The sequence below is a fragment of the Neocloeon triangulifer genome, unplaced genomic scaffold (assembly GCF_031216515.1).
Source record: "Neocloeon triangulifer isolate White Clay Creek 2 clone unplaced genomic scaffold, ASM3121651v1 ptg000003l, whole genome shotgun sequence".
Lineage (NCBI taxonomy): Eukaryota > Metazoa > Arthropoda > Insecta > Ephemeroptera > Baetidae > Neocloeon > Neocloeon triangulifer.
The window spans coordinates 99,797-118,469 of record NW_026775546.1 but is presented as its reverse complement, the minus strand read 5'-3'; the positions used below and the strand labels follow the sequence as shown (position 1 = coordinate 118,469).

The window sequence follows — 18,673 nt, the reverse complement described above, 5'->3', positions numbered from 1 at the left end:
AAATTGACAAGTGGGTTAATTCCAGACTCAATTAGATATTTACACGCAAAACACTGCGCTAATGTAAGCACATCCATCTCTCTCAAAGGCAAATCGTCCACAAAGCGGAGCAAACCGCTTCAGGACGCACTCGGCCGAAAAATCCTCCCGTTTCTATCCGCGCAAACAAAAGTAAATTGAGTATGAAAAGGAATAAAAACGTGTATGCAAACGCAATAAGGATCTTCTCTGCTGACAAACCCGGCGTAAATAATCCCACACCCGTATACGCAAAACTCGCTGATGTGGCGCACAAAAAAGTGCACAAGGAATCGAACAAAAAGCAGGTTATCAAAACAAGAGACGAGTTTGTTTTCGGTGTCCGCTTGCCGATGGGAGTGACGCAAATGTTAATTTGATTATGTTTTATTGCTGTGAGGGCTTTTATATATATATTTTTTTTTATTACACATGTGCGCGAATCAAAGATGCCCCCAGTGTGCGTTCGGTCGGTGAAGAGAGTGCCATTATGCTATTTGTTCAACTTTGATTCAAAGCTCTCTGCGTATGACGGGGCCAATTTATATCAGAGATGCTTCGGGCTCGTGGAAATGAGGCACTCGATCAACAACTCCTGCATGTTTTGGTCTTCTGAATTATGTAAAAAATTTAAAATTACAAATATGCAAAATTGATTGAAAAACTTGTGGCTTTTAGTTTCAAGTGTAAAAAAATTAATTTAAAACAATAAAAAAAATAACAAAATTTTATTAAAAACCTTCAAAATTAGATATTTCTGTAATAAAATTTAAAAAAAGGACGAATCTGGTTTTTTATTCGCCCATTTTAGGATTACTTTTTGTGAGGGAATGAAAGAATTGAACTTAATTGGAAAATAATCTTTTAAAGCGGTTATCAGATTAGATAAAATGAAATAATTTGCTTGAAAATTTAACGATTCGCTTAAAAAATTCATCCCAAAACGGTAAATTTAGTTTTCTTTGATATTTTTACAATTGCCTCCATGTTGCTAATTTTTTGAAGTAATTTAAACCTCATTATTTTCAAAACTGCACAGATATTTTCTTTACTTCAAAACTTTTCAACTCAAACTTTTGCTCGATTTCCACGACCCGGGCGGTGATGAGCGGCAGCTCGGATCCGGCAGGATTAAATAATGCATGGCGAGGCGAGAAGAAAGAGCGCTTTGTTCGCGGCGTAAATGCGCCAAGGCTGCCGGCAAAAAAGCGCACCGTGTGAGCACCACTGGCGGCGGCGTGGTCGCATGTGTGCTTTTTGATCTGACGCGGCCATTGATGCGCGATAGCCCTCAATCACTCTCTCGCTCGCCCACTCTGGACCAGGCAAAAACAGCATCCATTTGATTTGATGAATTCGCCATCGGGCAACCCCTATGGCGATGCAACGGCGGCGCCTCCCAAGCATAATATTTGCATGGCCCGCCGGCGACCTTTTTCCCAACGCAAATTAATCAAAGGGTTTGTGCCTGCGATGACAGAGAGCCGATCCATTTTTGGTACATGCAGAGCGAGAGAGAAAGCAAAACTTCCAACTTTAGCGGAGTTTGCACGGCTTTTTGTCGCGCCAAAGTTGTCACTGCCAGATTAGTCAAAAGGTTGTTTCTTGCTGTAAAAAGTTGCTCCATCATTGAATTGATTACATTCAGCCTGAACTTTTTGACTCATTAGAAAAATATTATTCCATCACACATAAAAATCTGCCAACAGAAAAAAAGAGATGTTTTCACGTTACAAAAGGTAAATATTTAAATTTGATTTTATAATAAATTTAGAGTGCTTTATTTCAACTTTTTATTTATTTTCAAAGTAAACCTGGTCTTTAAATAATACGAATATTTTAAACAAATTCAACAAACAATGAATAACATAGGCTCACTGGAAGTTTTAGAAAAATTCTTTCTAATGTTGTACAAAAATTCCTCAAAAATTTAATGATATCAATGAGGAAAAATAAACAGCAATAATAATAAAAAATAATATTGAGGTATGTACTAAACTTTTGTAATATTTTTATTTTTAGATTGTGTAGGACAAAAATTTACAGTTTGTTAAGTTTCCCGAGCAGACCAAAACAGCTTGAAAACTTTTAAAGCTATTAAACTTTCCAAATTTTATGCAAAAATAGTTTGCTGTAACTTTGAAATAAGTAATTTTTACCATTATTTAGGAATTCTTACGCAACTCACGAGTAATTTCACTTCAAATTAATTATGATTTTAATTCACTGGACAGAAACAATTTTAGGTATAAATTTTGAAATTAATTAAGTTATTAAATTTTTAATTTATTTCTACTCAACAATTGCATGAGAATTTTCTTAAAAATTGTCTGTACTTGATGATATAACTTTTTATAAAATGAATTGAATTTTAGTCCGTCAGATTGAATTAAATTAATCCACGTACTAAAGACCCGTGTCATGTTCGCTGGAGGAATCAATTGGAAATCTAGTGCAGAAACGTCTGGTGCTCAATTCACTGAGCGAAAACATCATTGAAGTCGAGGCGCGCACGCTTCTGGATGAAAAGCTGGGAAATACGTTGAAAGTCACGTGCGTTTCAATTCGAATTTATTTGCAGGCAGTGTGCAAAAAAAGAGCTGGGGGATTTCCGTCCTATCGATCTCTCTCTGGCAAGACAGCAATAATGCAGTCATCCCGCACTGTGGCGTGGACTCATGATGTCGCGAGCCATCTCGTTCGGAATACCGATCGGGGATATATGGATTGGAAATGGGCGTCGTAATTGGAAGGGAAATCAATTTCCAAGCAAGTGAACGAGGCCTGCGTGTTTGAAAACATTTTGTTCCGTCGAGCATTATTCCTGCGCGTCGATTGGCTCTGTTTTCCAGTGGAAGACGTGATGAGTTCGTACAAAGTGCCAATTTTAGCCTGCGAAAGGAGCAGCAGCTCGAGAGAGAAGAGAAAGGGAAGAGAGGCTCCGTGTCTCTCGGGAAAGAAAAGCACCAGCACGAACACCGGCGTCTTTCTGACGTGTTTCTCCTCCACGACCCCCTTGATCAGTCTCTCAAGAAAAGGAAATCAATTGAAAATTTTCAGAATTTCCTCTTTTTTCACATAAATTCCAATCCAATTTTTCCAAACTTCCGAAACTCCAATTTAAAAAACCTACTTTTCAGATATTTAAATAAATAAATTGAAATTTATTAAAATATTTAAATATTTCACGTATTAGCTAATTTTATAATTCAATTTATTAAATAACTATTTAAAACATTATTAGTTGTACAGAATCTCAATAAATTTATTTATTTAATTTTTTTATTTTGCACTTTGAATATTTTTCATTTGTCTTTTTAGTTGCTCAGCAGTTAAAATATTCAATTAATTAACTATTTAAAACATTAATTAGTTGAACAAAATTTAAATTTATTTGTTTCACATTTTTATTTTGGATATTTTTCATTTTAATCTTTCTATCCGTAAAACTTCTATTATTATTATTATTATTAAATTTCTTTTGTTACTAGATACGAGTTAAAAAGTTTCATAATATTTTCATTGCATAAGTATTCCGCCTTTTCCTAGTTTTTCTCTCTCCACCGGGCATAATTAAACAGGCGAAAAATGGAAGAAAACTCTTCCTCTCTCTGGTCCGGATTCTGCCAGGTCGTAAAGACCGAGTTCTGCCCATAAAAACCCAACTTTGCATATTATTTTAATAGAATACGGTCCGGCATCCAGACAAAACGTGTACGTTTTATACATTCGAACACGCAAAAAAACCATGCAAAACTTTTCCTCTCCATATCTTAATGGCGCACGCGATTTTCGCAGAGAGGAGAGAAAAATACTCCCACTTGGCGAAACGTCCGAACGCTTTGATATCGTCGTGCGGAATGAAAAAATAAAAAAATGGTTAAATAAGAAACGCCTTTGATATAATACGTTGCACACTTTTGTGATTGGCACCGATTCTCGGAACAATTAGTCATCGAAATTGGCCGGAGACACGCCTGGGTACGTTCTGGTCAAAATAAATTGGCACTCGCAGAGAGATCTGATTGTAATTACAGATCTGTCCCGAATGCTGAGAGGGAACAATTTTTGAAGACTTCTCCGTAGGGGCACTTCGGAGAAAATCTGTACTGTTAAAAATTCATTCTTATAAGAGCGAAATAAATTTAAATAAAATTAATCATTAAAAATTATCCAAATTAAAAAAAATCCAGCGGAGTTAATTATTTTTAACCAGGATAAATTTTAATCAAATCTGTATAAAGGATATTATAATTTTATTTTAGCAAAAATTTGCATACTGTTCCAAGAATTTTGATCCTCCTCTTCTCTTCCTTCTGCACGGTTTGAAATAAGAATTACATCAGCCGGCAAGACAAACAGAGTGTGCAAATCCAGTTCGCGTAAGAAGACGGAAGAAATTATATTTGCACTGCTGTCGGAGTCGGAGGAGAAAAGACGTGATATAGTGTTAATCATTACGGCAAAAGCGTCTCTTTCTGAAATATTAACGCCATTAATATGGCACAAAAAACGTCACTGCAGTCCGGAAGAAGGAGAAGAAAGTTCCCTCCCCGAAGTGTCGGATCGATTTGAAAATCGTCTTTTGACAAAGGAACGAGGAGAGTTTTCCGTCGATGCAGAAAAGGAGTTTGATGCGTTTGTTGTTGTTTGCTCTGAGGAGTGAGAAATGAAGGAAAATGAGACAATGGATGGGCGATATAGGGGTGCTGATAAACGGTGGTTATTTTCCTTTTGACTTTTAACTCCAATTAAAGCTTTGCGAAGTTTCATAAGCGTTCTGAGTCAAGTCTTTTGAAATTTGAAACTCTAATCGTTAAACAGAATTTGAAGAAAAAAAACTAAGGATTCCTGCATCGGATGGACCATTTTTTTCTTTCCGAATAGCTTAAAGAAATCACTGCCAGTGGTTTTGCTTTCTTGAATAAATGTTAATGATATTAATTAATTGCCCCTGAGGACCTTCAATTGAAATATAAATGTCTAAACAACTTGCATAAGTTAACGACATTAGCAGCACAAAATTTATAATATTATGTTTAAAATTTATCAAAAGAATACAAAATTAAAAATACAAAAATTTTGCTTAAGCTTAAAAATATTAATAAATAAAAATTAATATTAAACAATGTAAATAAATTATTTTTAATAAAACTAAAATATATTAATAAAAATCAGAGTGATTTTTATTTTATTTGTTAATTTTTTAAGTTTTAAAATATGAATTAATTTATTAATAAAAATTCCCGTTATAACAAAAAAGATACTTCTGAGTGGGGATTAATTCTGCAATTTTGAGCACAACAAACAATTTGCCAGTCCGCTTGCAATTTGTCATGTTATTCCGTTTTTTGCTCCAGCAGATTAGTGAATTTATTGTTGTTGGCGACACCGGGTGCTGATTATTCAGTGAATACACATGCAAAATTTGTGTGCGTCTCCACGGCAGCCGGAACAACAAAAACAAGCCCGAAGAGAGGAAATTCGGCGCATTACAACAATAATCATAAGTAGCCGCCGAGTCGGGACGTAATGACGACGGCGCGCGTTTTAATGATAATGACGCGCGCAGCCTTTGATGTTTTGCTGCGTGTTGTATTATTTGTACAATACCCTGCCAGCAGCGCGCCTGATGCTTTTGTGTATAAATAAATGGACGGGGTGGTTGTGTGCCTAGGGATGATTGATTGGGCCAAGCACAAAACAGCACCTGTCCATTTGCCGGCGGGCAAAAAGAGCGAGAGTCACTTGTCATATTTCATCACCACCACCACCCCTAGCAGCAGAACAATGACGGACCAACCCCGGCAAATGAATGCAAAAAATAAAACCCGCCCGAATAAATCATGCTAATTCACCCTCTGAATTTAATTCCGGAGAAAGAGTAGAATTATTATTATCATTATTAGCGCCCTTTGTGTCGGGGTAATTGTTCGGAATTGCGTGTCGGCGTTTTCTCTCACCTGACCCGGGCGCATCAGTCACCATTTGCAGGAGGAAAATGTATAATATTCGGCCGAGTGAGTGAGTTCTTTTGTACGGATTAAATTATTAGATTGGCGCGGTTGCCTCAATTTGGGCCGCGTTTGTATTAATGATGATTGTGGAGGAACATGAAACAGAGGCATTAATCACGGTCGCAATCGATTAATATGGAAATATGAACTCGGCCAATCATGCAATTGACTGCGGTCAATTTTCATCCAAGCCTTTCAAAGATAATCTATCAAATTTGTAGAGATTATACAGCTATTTTCACAGATAGATCAATTAACAGTAAATTTAATAATTTTTATAATTTATTAAAGAAAATCAGTTTAATTTTTTTAACGATTTTCATGGAAATGCGATTTTATTAGCAAAAATATCTAAAATTTCGTTTAAAAACTCTGACACTATTAAATTTTAAGATTCGAAATCTGCCGTACTTTTTTTTTTTTTTTAAATTATTGCCAGTGGCAGTCCAGCCAATTCCCTCTCCATACCAGAGGCAAAGTCGTTCACGACAGACGCAGCCCTACGCACTGCATAATTGCATTTCCCAAATCCGATTACGCCGCCTCGCTCTGCTTCGGGATTAATCCGAAAGTTCCGAACTTTGTCCTCGGCGCAAATAATCTCCCTTTTTTTCCCCGAGCAGAAAAGAAGAAGTATCGATTAAACCATCAGTTCGCCAATATTTGTGATAAGGAATCAATTCTCTGTTTTTGGGTGCATCGGCACCGAAAAGAGAAAGATGCACCCCCGTCGGTGCAGTTAAGGGCTTAACCTGCCAGAGAGTCGCATGTGCCGCCGGATAGGGGGAGCTTGATAAGGCGACGACGGCGAGCAGGGGTTGCTAACTACGCCAAAATGGATCAATATAGAGTGAGAGAGAGAGAGAAGCAAACACTGAAGAGAGAGAGAACCGTGTTTAGAATGGTATCAAGTTGTGTGGAGCAGCCGCAAAACAGGCCCGCACACTCGGTTCCAGCAGGCGCCGGCAAATTGACACTTTTCTTTTCAGAAAATTAGCTAATAAGCAAACAACGCGTCTCTGCTTAAAAGGAAAAGAGAGGCGGGAAATTCGGGCACGTGTTCCCCTTCGCAGCAAACATTCACTTTTGCGATGGAAGAAGTTTGTACGTAATTAATTATTTGTGTAAAAAGAAGTTTCCTTCTGCAGCAACTCGAGGATGCGCCACAATGCACCTTTTTTAACTTTTATCTGGGAAGCTGCAGTTGGAGATTAATCGGCGTACGGTTGGATAAGACGGCTAGCAACACACAGAAAGGATTAGATGCTCTTGGCTTTCTTTGCCAGATGGCGCACTTCAAACCGGTGCACAAGAAGCAAAACTATCTGGTGAATAGGGCTATAGAAAATTTCCTCGAGCAAAACAAATCTTAATGCGGCAAAATAAAGTTCAAGAGATAAATTTGCTATGTTGGTTTTTATATTTGTAAAGGAGAGTTTATTTTAATCCTGAATGAGTTGAATGACAAAGCATCTGCGATTTCTATAGGTATGTTTATATTTTGTATACTTAAAATTAAAAAAGAAAAGGATTAATGTGAATTTCCAGGATTTTTTTAGTTGGAAAAGTCCAAGGTAAAATTGTTTTTAAGTAAATAAGTCTTTGTAGCAAGTTTGTTATTTTCAAATTTTATTAAATTAAATAAAATTCAAGAATGTTTTAAATTTATTTTCCCTCTAAAATTGCGACTAAGTCCTGAAAATTTCAAACCCACACATCTAGAATGAGAATGACAAAAAATTTCATAGAGTCATTATCATAATTAAATTCGGAAAGAATTATTCACCAGTCCAAGTATTTGAAAAATTTAAATTTAAATAACTTTCATTTTAAAAATTTGATAAAAGTGTCTAATTTATTTGCTTAATTTTTTATATTAAATTTTATTATTCATTTGAGAGTTAGACTGGAATATTTTATCTAGAAAACCTAGAAAACATAACAATTGCACTGAAAAATAAAAAGGGATATCAAATTATAGATCACACCGTGAAAAAACTTAATAATTTCAAATTGCGAGTTTTGGCGCGCGTGCTTTGCTGTTTGTTATTCCCCGTTTTCTCTCTCCCCATTTTCGAATCCATAACGCAGGAAATGAAACAAAAGCACCGCCGTCATCATCCCTCACTGATTTAGCATTGCAACTCTTTTGGCCGTGTCATTCCGGCCTCGGGGGACGACTCGTCGCCAAATGCACAAACAGAGAGTGGTGTGTGTCTGGTCGGTTTTGCGCCGTCGCCGTGTGTCGCAATGCAAGTCGAGGGGGCTGCAAATTGACGGAAAATTGCACTCGGGGCGGTGGCTGCTGTACAGGGGGTTGCTTTTGTGAAAAGGCCGGCTCGAAATTTATATATATGAAAAGCTCGGAAACTCAAGAGTATGTGCAGGTCACTTTTGCGCGAATTTTTCTAAAGAAAATCTTAAAATGCGGGTTCTGATTAACGTTTTTGCAAATTAATTAAGAGAGCCGCGCGTCAGTCCGAGACAGAAACGATGTTTTTAATTGAAAACGCAGAAATTTTAATTAACGCGGAGTAATTAGTCATGAAGCTGTCGTTTTCACGCACTCTCCTTTCTTGCAAGACCCGCGACCCCTCGAGTTTTCAACTCGGTGAGTTTTCAACAACCCTCTCAAGTTGGAAAAACTTGCTTAATTATGTAACATCCTCATAATGACCACAGGCTGGCTTTCCCCAATTATACGTCTCGAGTCTCGGCCACACATAGAGATGCATTCCACTTGAGATGCTTCATCCTTGCCAATTTAAATTTTGCAGAGAAGTAAACACTTGAAAAAAGTCTTACTTGGGAACAAAATGTATGCATTTTTGTTTAAATAAATTATCCCCATCTGCAATTACGGGATGTAAATTGAAAAATCGTGCAGTAATTGCATTAAGCGTTTATAAATATTGCATTAAGAAAATTATTACCTTGGTAATTTTTTTAAATGATAAAAATTAGGATTTTTGCAATTTTTTTTAAAGATTAAATTAAATAAATTATTTCTAAATTAAAATTCCTTTAAACTGAACTGGAATTAAGTGCAAGTGAATTGCCGAGTTTGTGGATCTCTCATGCTGAAGTTCTTTATTGTCACGAGCCCTTTACAAATTTCAATTAATTTTATAGTTGCAAGCCTTTGAGGAAAAGTTTGCAAAATAACTTCGTAGGCAGAGACCACGAGGAAGTTCTTCTTTGTTTTAAACGTTTTGAGTGTTTCAAGTCAGAAATAGAGGTTTCTTGTGCGGAATAAAAGAGAAGTTCTTACCCTTTAGATGTCACAGCTTAATCAGCCAGAATTATTTAATTCAATTTTTAAAGAATTTTGTCTTTTTCTAATAAAAACAGCAAATTAAAAAAAAACTTTTTTTGACGGGAAAGATTTTTTGGAATAAAAAAAGACAGCTAATGACTGGGCACGCAATCAACACAAGCAAATTTCAGCTGTTGACGCGGGCTTAAGTCTTTCGTCGCCCCACAGACAATGATGAAAAATTCGCCCGTTTTCTCCCTTTGAAGCTCTTTCATTCTCGCTCACTCGTTTTCCTTTCCTCTTTCTCTTCTTTTTAATAAAACCGGCACTGCCGCCGCCGCTTTTGTGCACACACACACACTCACTCACTCACTCAGCCTGTTTTGTTGTTTTGTGCCTGCCATTGTTCGTTGCTCGCAGCGCCCGATTTGTTCAATGCGCGCAGACCATTAGCGAGAGAGCACACAGAGACTGAATATATATAGAGGAGCGGCTTTTATTCAACATCCCCGCAGATTTTTCTTTCTTTCTTTATTTATTTATCATTTAATTCCGTGTATGGCAGAGGTTGCGTGAACGGCCATAATTATGCCGCGAATCGTTTGCTCAAATGAAATTAAAAATGAAAGAGGCTTTTAACGAGACCTACCTTTTCTCGAGCGAGCACCAGCCGCAGTAGGGGTCCCTGGCTTCCAGGCAGGACGAGCAGTTGGCGAAACTCGAGCAGTGCTCCACCTTGACCTTCAGGATCTGCAACAAGAGAGGAGGCAAAGATCAGTCATCGACCAAAACAAAAAGACCAACAACCTTCAATTCCAATAATATCCGTAAAAAAAAACCAAAATCATTTATTAAATGAATTCAATCAATTCTAAAAAGGATGAATAATCTATTTAAGTATTCTTTAATTATTGAACTAATTATGATAATCAAAATAATTTAAATTTCAAATTAAAGCACTTTAAAAAAAATAAAATTTAATGATATATATTTGAAGTATTTTATTTCCAATCTTTGACAATCAGAATCAACTATTTTTGCAATCAATAGTTTGGATCTAAAACGATTTTCCCAGTGACTTTTTATTAATTATTATTATTATCTATTTTTTATTTCATTTATTATTATTATCAATATTATTTTTTATTAATAATAATTATTAATTATAATAACATTAATATTATTTCTTTTATTTTGCAACAAGGATTAATTTTAATTTAGTTTAGGACTTCAGGGACAAAATTTACAATCAGCGTTTTATAAGTAATCTTGACCGGCTTGACTTCACAATTCTGAATTTGAATATCTGAAAAGTTATTAGTATTTCAGTTTAATTTAAGAAATGTTTAGATAACAATATTGAGGAACCAAATTTTATAGTCGAATTAAGTATCGAGCTTAAATTAAAGTGCGTTCCGTACATATTAACTTTATAGACTAACAAATTTCGCTCCCACAAGAAGATTAAAAAATTTATGCTGACCCAGTTTATTTATTTCACGGCCTAATGATATCTATAGCCAGGGATCATGTCCCTCTTTGTCTCTCTCTTCTTCCACTTGACCCTAACCTAACTTTGAGATAATCAACCGTGTCTCTCTCTCTCTCTCTCCGGCATTTCCTTTCCTCAACTGTCACAGATAAATTTCCCGCTGCTTTTGGGCGTGTGTTTGTCGCCAGAATGGAGCTACATTCGTAATAACGCGCTGCTGCGGGACAGATAAACAAGAGTGTAAAAATTCAATTTATTTTGATTAGTGCTGCGCCACGTCCGCACGAGTCCTGCAGTTCTCTCTCTATTTTTTTTTTTTTTTTATTATATGAACCGCGGCAGATGTTGAAAATGGTTCTTTTTGTTTGGGCACCAGCAATTGTCTGCGCCGCCCGAATCATAATAAAACGTTAATTGCGGCCACGACAGAATCAATTAGGAAATTTATGGGTTTAATCTGATTTCCGGGGCGCGCCAATTAATCATGCGCGTTGAAAGGAGCTGGCAGAAAATAGGCCCGCCGAGCCAAAAGTTTACGACGGCTCATAAAAAGGCGGCCAATTTCCATTATTTGGCGAGAGCGTTAATTGGAATCGTCTTCCTGCCCCTGCACCGAAATTGATTCCCTGGTTGCTTCATGATTGGTTGCCCCGAGTGAAAACAAAAGGGGCCACTTTGCTGTAATGAGACGTTGGCAAATCGCTTCTTTTTATGCCATGATGATATTATTTATGAAAAAATATATGAAAAATTCTATAAAAAAATAAGCTCAGACTTTAGAAGATAATTCAAAATAAATTATCCAAAAATTTTTGTATCAAATTGTTTGGAACTTTTATATTCAAATTTCTATTTTGATTTTTTGTTGATATTTTCTGAAGTTTCAAAAGTTTCGAAAGAGTTATTTGAATTCACACTTTCTATTTTTATAAATTTTATCATTTTTTTCCGCCTTCCAAATAAAATTTCAGAGGCTTTTTTTGGTACAACAACGAAACTTTTTAATTGCAAAATTATTGAGTTAACAAAAATATTTTCCAACCTTTAAAATTACACAACGAGTCCATTAAACAACTCATTTTATGAAAATGTAAAAAAATTCGCTTTGACAATGAATAATCGATTCAGCGTTGCGGCCGGAATCGTTTGCTCGTTAATTATACAGCTTTGGTTAACAACTGCCGCACTTGCACTTGATTTCCACTGCATACAAATGGATTCACCAAATCGCTCGCGGCACCAAATAAATCTACTCTCACACATACCGCAATCAGCATTATTTGCAACCGGAATGAAAAATAACGTCAGCAAATGCAAAGCTTGTTGCGAATTTGATGGAGTGAATTGAACGAGGGAAAGCTTAAAATATTAATGAGCTATCGATTGCGTTTAGTGTTTTTATATAAATTTGTGTGGCAAAATTGAGGAGAAAAATGAAGAAATTAATCAATTGAAAGTATGTATAGTTTTTTAAGTGTAATGAAATAAATTAATTTTTGAAAACGCAGAAATAAAAAAATTACAATTACGTCATAATTTTTTCCTGCAGAACATATAATTTTATAATGCAAAAAAACAAGGTTTCAAAAAAAAAAATATAATATTAAATTAATATATTTAATTGTAAATTTAATTGTACGTTTCCTATTCGAGCTCTGCAGGTTGCATACTTTGATTCAGTTCAAATAGACAGTTTTAAACGCAAATTTTATTAACACTTTAAATTTATTATGCAAGGAGATTGAATTGCATAATTTAAGCTTAATTATTATTTCATTTCATCATTAAATCGGAATTCAATTAAAACTCATCATTTTCTCTAAAATTCTTTCAGAACATTGAAAAATTCGTTCACATATCTTCAGCAGTCCTCGCTACCGTTCTTCCTACATATGAAATAAGCGCGGCACCAAAATGGCACAAATCAATAGAGCCGCTCCAGTCACGTTTCCGTTCCAATTTTTCCGCACCGCAAAAAAATTATATATTACAGCACTGCAGAGAGAGAGGGACGATTTCATCCAGCAGGAATGCACATTCGAGCTTAGGCAGTTTCAGCAGCGCTGTGTGTAATGGCATCATTTTCCTCCGGGGTGCAATTGCCGGCGTGATGCATGTTGACGCGATAAAATAATTCAGAGCCACCCTGCTTTTCGCGAATAAGTGAGTTAGCGAAACGCCATTGGGTCTGCCGATGCCCAATAGATAAGCCCTCAATAATAACGCGCCGTTTATATATAAAAAAAGGGAGCGAGCGTGCATGCGACATTTATTATTTTTATCAGCAGAGTGGAAAATTTTCCAGCAGCAGCCAGAGAGTCACTTTGGAGCAGAGCTAATGGTAAATATCGTTGGTGTGCGCGAGCGATAATAAAATATATCACACACAGCCTCCATTATAATGTAAGTCTCGAAAGGGAGAAAAATAACACGCCGAGATATATTATAAATAAAAATATATATAGTCGTTTTTAAAAAAAGGCTGCAGTCATGACGCTTGAGTGAAACGTCTGCCGGCTTGATGGGCTTGTACGAGTGTGAGTTGAGTGTGTGTTTTATATGGCTTTTTAGGTTTAGGGCGGGCTTGTGTATGTTAAGGTCTCTCTCTTTCTTTCTTCTTTTTATTATTCTCGGGAATAAAAAGCGGCAGCCGGCGAAATGAAAATGCGCCTCGAAAGCACCAGAGGACCAATTCCCACACAGAAAGGCTTTAATTTAATATTAGCCGTCTGCCCGGAGTGGAGGTTTTCAATGCAGTCAAAGGCTAAAAAGCTGCCGCCGCCGCCGCTTTAATTCGATTTTTCGGCCGCGGTGAAAGGGGGATTTAAATCCCGAGCCGCGGAAATGCCAAGTTGGTGCAAAAACGCTCCATTTGCCCGAATTTCAGCCACGCTCGGATGAATCGGAAATGCTTTTTCCGCATTCGGGTTTTTTTCTGAAAAGTCACGACTGACGGGAAATTCAATTTAATATTTAAGTAATAGGATCAAAGACATTTACTTTAATTGGAGATTTGACTGACACAAAAGAGGAACTGAGATGGAAAAACTGTTAATCCACTCCATTCAAAATGGTTGAAAACTAAAAAAAATAACGACTAAAGGAAATTTATTAAAAAATTTGATTTATTTATGAAAAATGGTTCAATTTTGATTTGAATTTAACCTCCCGATTCAATTTCAAAGTTTCAAGTGGCGATTTTATAAAAACAAAATAAGGGTGTCAAAGTTTCGTTTACAAGAAAATGATTTTTAATAAATATAGGAAAGCAAATAAAATTATTAATTTAAATTTTATCATTTTTAAGCATTACTCACGTAAATTAATGCATTTATTTAGAGATAACTTCAGATTAGATCAAATTAATTGTAAGATATTAAATTACAAGCTAAAAATTAATAATATTAATTTGTTAAAACTTTCATAGCAATAATCAAAGTTGCAACAATTATTTTATTTATTTATAATTAGAATTAGTGTCAAAATTTTCGCCGCATTATTATAAATGAAATCAACCTATCGTAAAGTTAACTTGCCGCATCAAATCCATTGATAAACTTGATCCGAGAGGCTTTACGATGTCACCAAAAAATTTCTTTTGCTACACCTTGCTTTTGATGCCTTCGAGCGTCGGTTGTTGGCAAAAAAGCTCCACAGCGGCAGTTTTTCTTATCGACGCACTTCCTCGCTATACTCATCTTTTCTTTCTCAAAGCAAGGAGAAGAAGAAGAAGTCTGACTTGCTGCTTTACTGCGAGGCCATGCCCGGAATTAATTACGTGGAACAACCAGTGTTTGGCGTATAAAAAAAAACCCCCCGAATAAAACAGCTGCCGCTTTTTTGTGCGTCAAATTTTTTATGTGCGCACGACCTGTGCAGCATCATTTTTCATACACACAGGTGACTATTTTGTATTTTTAGAATTTCAATTAGCGGCGGCGTGAGGTGTAAAGTTGTTTTTCTTTGGCTGCTTTTGTGCCCACTCTGTTTCACGCACCTTTCATGACCTGTCAAACGCCCGAATGTTTTCTCTGCTAATAGGCTTCGGGAGCTCTATTGGCACTTTCCTATACATCCATCTCTCGATACTCTCATTTGTGAGGTTTCCCGCGTCGGTGCGGTTCAAAAATAAGAAAAACAGTGGACACGGAAAATTGTTTCATCATTTATTTTAGCCGAAATATGGTTTCGAACAAAAATAAGCGAAACAAAAATATATGGTTCAGAGAAAAACGGGAATTTTTCCTCAAATATTGTCTACCGGGCAAATATTTAATTTGTTTGAATACATTTATAATTGGATAAATAAAAAATTAAAAAAGTAATGATTTTTTTCCAATAGAAAGGCAATTTTCTAGGTTTTCAGGGCGGTCTCTATAATTTTTAAAATATTTTGATTAGAAATTTCATGCATAAAATGTTGCAAGTTTTAATATATTTCAATTAATAAATTTTTAACTGTGAAGAAAATAAAATTTTTATGAAGCGAAGCAGCAATTTTTCCTCTTTCGTCCAAGTTGAACATTTTTATAAAAGCCTAATTTTTCGTCTTTATAAAAGCAACTTTGCTCTCGTTTTATTAAATTCCACTGGGCCTTCCAAAGCATTTTTTATTTTCCGTGGGTCGGACGAGAGTTGTGTACGTATGTGCTCTCTCTAAATTGGGCGAAATGCCTTTTGCGTTTGACTCAAAGTAGAGCAATTTATTTCACTCGAGCTACTACCTCTTTAATTTCGTCCACGCCGCGGATAAACTTGCTGTGACTGACAATTTAAAAGCTTTGCCCGAGTGAGTGAGCGAACGAGAGAGACCAACTTTTTCCTTCAATTTATCCGTTCCGATACTCTCAGTCAGCACTATATACACATAAATTGTGCAAATTGCCGGGGCAGAAAAAAAATTATCCTCCGAGAGTGGAATGCCGGGTTGGATTTTAGCTGAAAACACCTTTGCGTCAAGAGAGGCGCATCATCATGGAGATGAGGAATTTTTACAGCGTCGGCGGCGTTTTTCCGCAAAGTGCGCCTCAACACATTTGAAATGCCATTATCCACGCTGCTGGGAAACTCTGCTTCGTTATTTCGCTCTTTTTTTCCAGAGATATATATTAATTCTACGACGCGAATATTCCGCATTTTTCTTTCGCAATGAAATGTTGCTTTTCGGACGCACCAGCCTGCGAAAATTCAATTTGGAAACGACGAGAAGCTCTTTTTAATTGAAATACGCAAAGTGGCTGCCACTTTCCTCCTCACGCTTTTCAACAGTTTTCATCAAAGATTTTTATACTCACTGAGAATTTCAAAGGAAACGTTTTAATCGACTTTAATTGTATGAAGAAAATGCAAAGAATAATAAAAAATATTTCAATTCTATACGCGTAATCTTGATTAAATTATGCAAAAGTATGAATATTTAAAAAAAATTAATAAATGTAGAAAATTGAATAAATTTTTTGTGTGTTTTACTACCTAATTTTTGTGTATTGACTTGATGTATTTCAATGTATTTGAATGGAGTAAAAATAAATAAATTTCTACAGCCAAAAATAAAATAAATTTATTTCTTTATTTAAATCTATAATTTGCCATATAAAAAATTGGTGATAAATTTTCATAGTCCAAAGCAGATTTTTCCCAAAATACCAATAGATTCAAAAGTAGATGCTGAAGAGTTATTGTTTAAATTTTTTATTAAAAAATCAGCAGATTTATTATATTTTATTATTAAAAAACCAAAATCTAATTTATCTTGCAGAACTTTGAAACTTTCACATAATAACCGAATCATGTTTTTAAACTTTTATAATTTTGTTCAACGTGTTCTGCGAATATTTTTTCCAATTTTCTCGTCCGCCCCGCAGCGGCATCGCACTGACATGGAACGAGGTCACCGTTTCTCAATTTTCCAGCAGCCACTTGAAACCAACATCCATTCCAGCCGCATTACAACACACACATGCATGAAAAGCCGCGGGCGCGAGGAAAAGGTGGAAAAGCTTCCGAGTGCGGAATCGTATGTCGCAGACTTACAACAGAAAACGAATCATCTCTGCGGATTTAATAAATGTGTGTGTGTGTAAAAAAAATAAATGGGGAAAAAACTGCTCACATGTTCAGCAGTGGCAACGGGTCTGATGTCACTGAACGTCTCTTTTTGCCGTGGAGGGAACACGCGCCGCGACAAAATGCAGCTCCCGAAAACGGCCGAAAATAAACCAGCCAAGAGCAAAAAAAAAGGATGGAAACCCATGCGAAAAGATACATGAGACTCATTTCTATACAACGATGGATACTGTTGAAAAATTATCAAAATATTACGATTTAGAAATAAATTATATTTTAATCATTATAATTATCTTTCTAGAGGAATAAGAGACAAAATAATTCAAATATTATTAAAATGGAAGTAAAAATTCATTCTTAATTAAAAATTCATTTTGTCGAATTTCTTAATAAGACTTTAATGTTAAAATTAAGCTTCAAATGCAACAATATTACATGTTTTGTATTTTAAATTGTGTGAGATTTCAATTTTCTTGCAAGCTGAATGGCCAAATTTCACTTTCCTTTTAAATAATTTAATTATTATATAGAGAACATTTTCAACCAATTTTTGGAAATATGCCCAAAATAAATTAGTTTAAAATTTTAAAACGTTGAAATTGCGGCAATAATAATTTCAAAGGAAAATATTGTAGAGTTGGTTGACTCTGCTAACTTTAAGGAAATAATCAAGTAATAAATAAAAATAAAAAAGATTTTCTGAACATGGAGGGTTGCATATTTTACAGGCAGGTTTGAGAAATACTTTTTTAGTTAATTTGAGAATAATTAATGTAAATTTCATAATATGAAATGAATTTTATTTCCATTCACTTTATTTTCGGCTTCTTGGAGGGTTTCCGAGGGTTGTGTGCCGCGGTGTCTGTGTAGAGTGGTAGGAAACTGTCCAGAGTTGAAACTGTCCAGGGGTTGAAACCGTCCAAAAGATGGAGGATTTACAAAAAACACACCCTTATATGGGGAGGAGTGAATTGTGAGGGCATGACCAAGAAAAGTGAGAAATGGAATCGTATATAATATATTTTGAGAGGGACAAATAATCGATTGCAATGATGTAATTATTTGTATCTTTTAATGCTCTCAATATTGGACAGTTTCCACCATTGAGTTGAAACTCTCCAGGGTTAGAAGTGGCACCGCTGTCGCTGGACAGTTTCACCTTCTGGGCAGTTTCAACTTGTAAATAATGCTGCTAATTGTTATTTTCCAGTACTGGACAGTTTCCACCGTTGCGTTGAAACTCTCCACGTTTACAAGCGGCAACACTGCCGCTGGACAGTTTCACCTTCTGGAGAGTTTCAACTCTTGACTATTATCAATCAGGTATATTTTCTTGGACAGATTCACCCCTCTGCTACTCCCAGAATATAAATTGAGTGATATTTCGGTGACATATTTGGGTGATCTCGTTCCCATATATCCCTTATGGTTTATGGTGCTGACGCGGGGGCGGGCTTATTCAGGGACTTCAGGGTGCAAAAAGTTTCAGGTATTGTCAAAAGGAGATGCTTGGTGGGGCGTAACGCAGTTTCTTAACTATGAATAAAGCATTAAATTTTATACAAGCAAAATTTGAAAATACCATATAAATATGAGGTTGCAACTAATATTGTGAATATAATCAAAAAAGGGTGAAACGTGGTGTTTTCTGAAAACTTAACAAGAAATTTGGATTTTTATGTTTGGGAAATACCTGCCATAAAAACATTATGCATGCTTATATTTTTTATTAATAAAACGAGATTGATTTCAATCCCACTCAAATTAAAAAGCTGAGGCCTATTAATTACTTTATTGTGAATTATTTTACATTCCGTTGCGTTT

General features: G+C 35.7%; 1 protein-coding gene across 7 annotated transcripts in view; it reads right to left on the bottom strand.

Moving 5' to 3' along the window:
* The window catches only part of LOC132193187 (plexin-B), a 98,729-nt gene that overhangs the window by 20,461 nt on the left and 59,595 nt on the right, over positions 1–18,673 (bottom strand). For all 7 annotated transcript variants that reach the window (XM_059613657.1, XM_059613663.1, XM_059613658.1 and 4 more), the window contains exon 6: positions 9,941–10,041. In XM_059613657.1, the coding sequence (XP_059469640.1) occupies positions 9,941–10,041 (101 nt within the window). The remainder of the gene's footprint in view (positions 1–9,940; positions 10,042–18,673) is intronic.